This window comes from Artemia sp. Qi Xiang Cuo, chromosome 16, assembly GCF_049724085.1.
Source record: "Artemia sp. Qi Xiang Cuo chromosome 16, ASM4972408v1, whole genome shotgun sequence".
NCBI classification, from domain to species: domain Eukaryota; kingdom Metazoa; phylum Arthropoda; class Branchiopoda; order Anostraca; family Artemiidae; genus Artemia; species Artemia sp. Qi Xiang Cuo.
In genome coordinates, this window is record NC_142809.1 from 42,939,878 (window position 1) to 42,945,830 (window position 5,953).

The following is a 5,953-nucleotide window of genomic DNA, read 5'->3' on the forward strand; positions in this document are numbered from 1 at the left end:
TTTCTCAAATTCTATAAAGACCAAGTACAGCTTATTGCGCCATTCATTCGCTTCTTCTAGCAGCATTGTAAAAGTAAATATAAGATCAGCCCACGATCAGTTTGGCCGAAATCTATGCTGCTCCTACCGGAGATGTTCGCTTAAAGCCGGTTGGGATTTGTTAAAGAGTATAGTCGCCAAAAGCTTGCTAGGTCTAGAGACAAAGCTGATACCTCTCCAGTTTTGAACTTCGCAGCTTCGCCTTTTTTGAATATTTTGACTAGAGTACTTTTTGTCCTATCCTTAGGAATTTGTTCTCTAAATTATAGAGAAATCCTTATTCTCCAATCCTTAGGAATCTTTTGTTCTCCAAATTATAGAGAAAACGTGGTGACTACAGTTATGCATGCAGATACTGAGCATTTAATCATTTCAGCCGCAATTCGATCTTCCCTAGGGGACTTCCCAGACTTCAGTTTCGTAGTTGCCTTCAGTATCTTCCAACCAGATGCTACTTTAACATCGACGGCTAGGTTCAGAAATGGCGTGTCTGGTATATCTGGAGGATCAGCAGGTGGGGGTCTATTAAACAACTTTTTTTAAATGTGTCGCCTAGGCTTCCTTCACTTTATCAGGATCAGTACGAAGTCGTCCAAATTCATCTTTGACGGGTCCATCTGTCTTTGGACGTTTTCCAACTATCTCATTGGTGACGCAGTACACTGACCGAGAGTCTCCCCGTCTATCACGCTCTTCTTTACAGCCTTATGAAGCATAGCATACTCTAGTTCAAGAGGGTGGCTCCCATCAAGGGAAAGGGTATTGAGAATAGATTTATTCTTGTCTGCCCTCTTTTCGATTAGATATCCTCTTTTTACGATATGATATCGTAGGCATCATCATTGTTGGTTTGTCTGATAGCAGTCCATGCTGCCTCTGGACTTTCATGTTGCAGCAGATCCAGGGTTTTAAATCGATTGGTTATTTTTAACACAAAATGTGACCGAATTTCTAAGTCACTCAGTTTTTTGCAGTCATAGGGCCGTTGCGTACCTGCCATCACTTTTCTCGGGGCTGACAACTTTGCTCTGATTTTTGGAGCCATCAGGCTATGGTCAGAGAATTTATCAACGCCTCTAAATGCGCGCACATCACATAGCGACGTCTGCCACTTCTTACCAATAAGAAAGTGGTCGATCTGGTTTTTCGTGTGTCCATCAGCTGAAGTCCAGGAGTATTTGTGTATATCTTTATGGACGAAGAGAGTGCCGTCAACAATCAAGCCGAACGACTGAGCCATTTCTATAAGGAATTCTCCATTATCGTTGCGTTCTCCAAGACTGTGGTTGCTCAGGACTTCGACACAAGAATCTCTGTCGTTGCCAACCTTTGCGTTGAAATCCCCCATGACACACAGAATGTCATAAGGACAGATGTCAGTTCATTGTTGAACGTCTCTTTATGATCGTCTGTGGCTTCATTAGTGGGTGCATAGCACGCAACCAGGGTCATTTTGGCATGTTTCCCATGGAATCTAGTAGTCATAATGCGGTTGCTCACGGGTTTCGAGCTAATCAGTGATTTTACCACATGTTTTGAAATTACTACGGCCACTCCAGTTTCTCGTCGTGTTGCTGAGTAGTTGCTTTTCATTTCCCGGCCTTCGAACTTCCGAGAGGGTCATGATGTCTAGCCAGTAGTGGGTCATCTCCTTCTCTAGCTGTTCCACCTTAGACAGCTGTGCTATTGCCCGAACGCTCCAAGATCCGATTTTTAGTGGTATTTTCGCATTCAAAAATCTTGTCCGTTGGGCGGGTGTAGGGGTCGTCATTGAGAATGGAAATCCGGTTATATTTTTCTTGGATGTTTCTTTTAGCATAATTTTTTTTCCAGGTGCAAGTTGCTAAACCACCGCAAAGCTCCTTTATCCAGGCTCCTCCTATATCCAGGCTTCAGACTGGCTGTAATTACTTACAGGCGGAGTTTAACAAATATTCAACAAATACATAAGTTAACTTATATGAAAATAATTATACATTGCTTATTTTGTATTTGAGTTGCACTGGAGCACATATCATTATTTAGAAAAAATTAAACCAATTAAGTCTTATTCAGAAGCGTCACGTATGGGGGAGGGAGAGGGTAAGCCTCCCAATGTTTCCAGCCAGTCTGGTTTAAGATTTGAGTGGGATAAATAGTGGCTCCAAGCGCCACTATTTTACTGGCTCAATTTTTTTCATTTGATAGGCCTAAATGGACTACCAAAATGATATAAGATCAATGAAAGAAGATCAGTCTTTAAACAATAAAAAATAAAGTAGTTTTAATAGCGATATCACCTAAATCAGTAGGTAAAAATGACCAGCCAGTCGGTAAAACCCTTCACCCTCCCCCCTAAACATTTTGGTAAGTGACGCCTCTGGTTGTATTCATATATTGGGTACGGTACTTGTCCAACAAAGAAATTTGATAAGACTGTGTCTGTATGCAAATACAGTGTGTTTTGCTTCAACATTTGTTTTTCGCATTATATCTGTGATCTATTGTCACCACACAACCTATTTAATTTGAAAGTTACTTTAGAAATTATGGTTTGTTCAGTCAGAAATCACCAGAAAGTATCTCATAATTTGTTTTTGAAAATTTTAAAAAATTTAGGGTCTGAATATAAAGTCAGACCCCATCCTATTACAGCAAATAAAGATATATTTTGAAATCTAGGGTACTAATATAAAGTTTCCCTTACCCACCCCCTCCCCCCTATTGGTGCCACTGTTTGAGATGAACGCAATGCTAAATGAATTACCTTTAAACTAAGGAAAATTGCCATGAAATAAAAGAAGAAAATAATTAGGCATGTATGCTATTATTTTGACAAACAATTGAAAAGGTATATAATTTCCGGACTTGTTTTCAAATATCAATCAATCAATCAATTTTATTCAATCAACAAACTCAACAAAATACATTTCAATATCAACTCCCCCGTAAGGCTCTATGGCCAGGAAAAAAACAGGGGAGAAACAAAAATGAAACAAATACATAAGAAACAAAAACATTTTCAACATGATAAATTCACACCTTTAAGAGACTCAACACAAGACAAAAAAATTAATTACTAGCTAGAAAATCCCTAACATAATTTTTGAATATACCAAACGAGTGGCAGCTTCGTGCAGACACAGGGAGAAAGAAATAGAAAGAAATTGTTCATTTATTAAGAGTTTTTATTTACGCCTGCTAATTGCCCACTTTAATTCTTCTTTTTTACGTTTTTCAACCTCGCATAAGACCTCTTTCTCTCATATAAAGCTGATCTAATTCAGCTTTCACATCACGTTTTCACAAAATAGAAAGCATTTTCAGGCTAATCTTTGACTTTGAGCCTTTAACATAATTATAGCCCTTTTCCCCAAAAGCTCCTGAAGCAACACCACTAATGTTATGAATATTCCTTTAAATTTTGACAAAGAAAAGCCTGGTACTTTAGAAAATGAATAATAAATAGCATGGAAAGAGAAGGCGCGGCTCTCAAGGTATCCATATTCAAGACTTGGCTCTGAATATCATAATCTTTGCAGAAATTTAGCTTTTTTGCTCACTTTTGAAGATGTCTTGGAAATCACAAAGGGGATAATCAAAGAAATGGGTTTTATGCTATTTACATAAGAGTCTAGCGAGAACCCAGCTACATAATATAAATTGGAACCTTTCAAAGAAGCTATGCCAGCCTCAAGATGGCTCAGACCTCAAGGGCTGTATATGGTCATACTGCAATTGCTGTTGTCGTCCTACTTTTGAGGATTGTTTTTGAGCCTTTACTTTTATATTTTAAAGCCAATAAGTGGGGTATTGATTTAAGACGTGCTTTGATGAGTGGAAAATTTCTGCATGGGCCAAAACTTTTTTTTTCTTAGGATTATAGGATTTATGCACTATTCTTATTGGTAAGGATATGCAGCTAGTTGGAAATAATGTTCTGCCATAAAGCAGCCTCGCATTGCGAGTAGACAAGGACTGTACGCTTTTTTGACTAGACCCTAATTGTACTCGCATTCCGAGTCAAGTCCCGACCCGAAACTATCTCTAATGACGATAAATCCACGCCTCTGTAACAAGGATGACTAAACCATTAGTCACCCGGGTAAGTTGTCTCTTGAAACCAGGAACGAACCATCATTTGGACTTTCCTGATACAGTATGCCATCCGTTTAAATTTAACGGAGATCTTAAAAACACAGTTAAATCATTTACCACTTAAGACCTAGAGGGATTGGATAGGGAGAAGATGACGCTTCAAATCCATATTGTATCAATCCTCCACTCGTGACAATGAACATTTCAAAAGAGCCATCTAATGTGCCTACATAAAATACATGTTATTTTGTCTCTGACTCCAAAGCGACGAAGTGCATGGTTTTTAGTAGAAACGAGAGGTTACCCACTTTTCGCCACCTGGTGTGTATCTCAGAGCGCCGCGTGTGCCGCACAGTTTCTCTATCTTTGGTAGAGTCTCGCCATACTTGGTATAGTCGCTGCAACACTTGTCACAGTACCACAACGCTTGGTACGTGCCACCTGGATTTTGTGATTTCTGAAAGTCTTCGATCTCTCGAGTGAGAAAAACATCTACTGATCCCTGGACATTTTGTGCTTAGACTTTTTTGGTTAAGAATATCAAAAGCTATGGCTGGGATCCAACATGTGATTAGCCTGGGATGTCTCAAAAAATTCAACTGAAAAAAAAATACTACCCTAGGTAAGTTCAAATACACAAAAATGTAACGAGTAACGTTTCTTTATTATTATTAAATAAAAAAAAAACAAGTTTTTTTTAACTGAAAGTAAGGAGCGACATTAAAACTTAAAACGAACAGAAATTATTCTGTATACGAAAGGGGCTGTCCCCTCCTCAACGCCGCGCTCTTTATGCTAAACTTTTTTATTGTTTAAAAAAAAATAATAGTTGTGAGAAAGTCAAACTTTAGCGTAAAGAGCAAGGCGTTGAGGAGGGGACAGCCCCTTTCATATACGGAATAATTTCTGTTCGTTTTAAGTTTTAATGTCGCTCCTTTAATGTCCGACCCCCCCCCACTACCAGGAAAAATCTCCCCTGAAAACGTCTGTACTGTATACTTCCCAATAACCAATACTATATGTTAACATTGGGTAAAGTTCATAACTTTCAGCCCTCCTCCCGGGAACTTCGGGGGATTAAGTCATCTTAAAAGACATACTTATAATATTTTCGAACATGCTGAACAAAATGGCTATCTCAAAATTTTGATCAGGTGACTTTGGGAAGCAAATGAGCGTGGGAGGGGGCCTATTTGCCCTCCATTTTTTTGGTCACTTAAAAAGAGCACTAGAACTTTTAATTTCCATTCCAATGAGCCCTCCCACGATATTCTAGGACCATTGGGTCGATACGATTACCCCTGGAAAAAAAAAAATAATAAACACGCACCCGTGATCTTCCTTCTGCCAAAAAATACAAAATTCCTCATTTTTGTAGATAGGAGCTTGAAACCTCTACAGTAGGGTTCTCTGATACGCTGAATATGATGGTAGGATTTTCATAGAGGTTCTATAACTTTTAGGGGGTCTTTCCCCCTTTTTTCGAAAATCAGCCAAATTTTCTCAGGCGCGTAACGTTTGATAGGTAAGATTAAACTTGATGAAACTTATACATTTGAAATCAGAATTAAAATCTGATTCTTTTGATGTATCTATTGGTATCAAATCTCCGTTTTTTAGAGTTTCGGTTACCATTGAGCCGGGTCGCTCCTTACTTACAGTTCGTTACCACGAACTGTTTGATTATTATTATTTTGCTCGCTGCTTTTAAAAAGAAAACAAAGAGTGTAGAGCAAAAAGAAAGTATAGCGTCGAGGTCAACATGTTTGCTTTGATGAGTATAGCCTGAACCGAGGTATTGTGTGTTTTTAAGCAACCAATCCCTCCACTTATATGC

General features: G+C 38.7%; 1 protein-coding gene across 1 annotated transcript; it reads right to left on the reverse strand.

The window, feature by feature from the left end:
* Window positions 1–853: 853 nt before the first annotated feature.
* LOC148942930 (protein CFDP2-like) lies at window positions 854–1,387 on the reverse strand. The gene has a single exon (XM_089102400.1). The coding sequence runs from the start codon at window positions 1,385–1,387 to the stop codon at window positions 854–856; it is 534 nt and encodes a 177-aa protein (XP_088958526.1).
* Window positions 1,388–5,953: the final 4,566 nt, after the last annotated feature.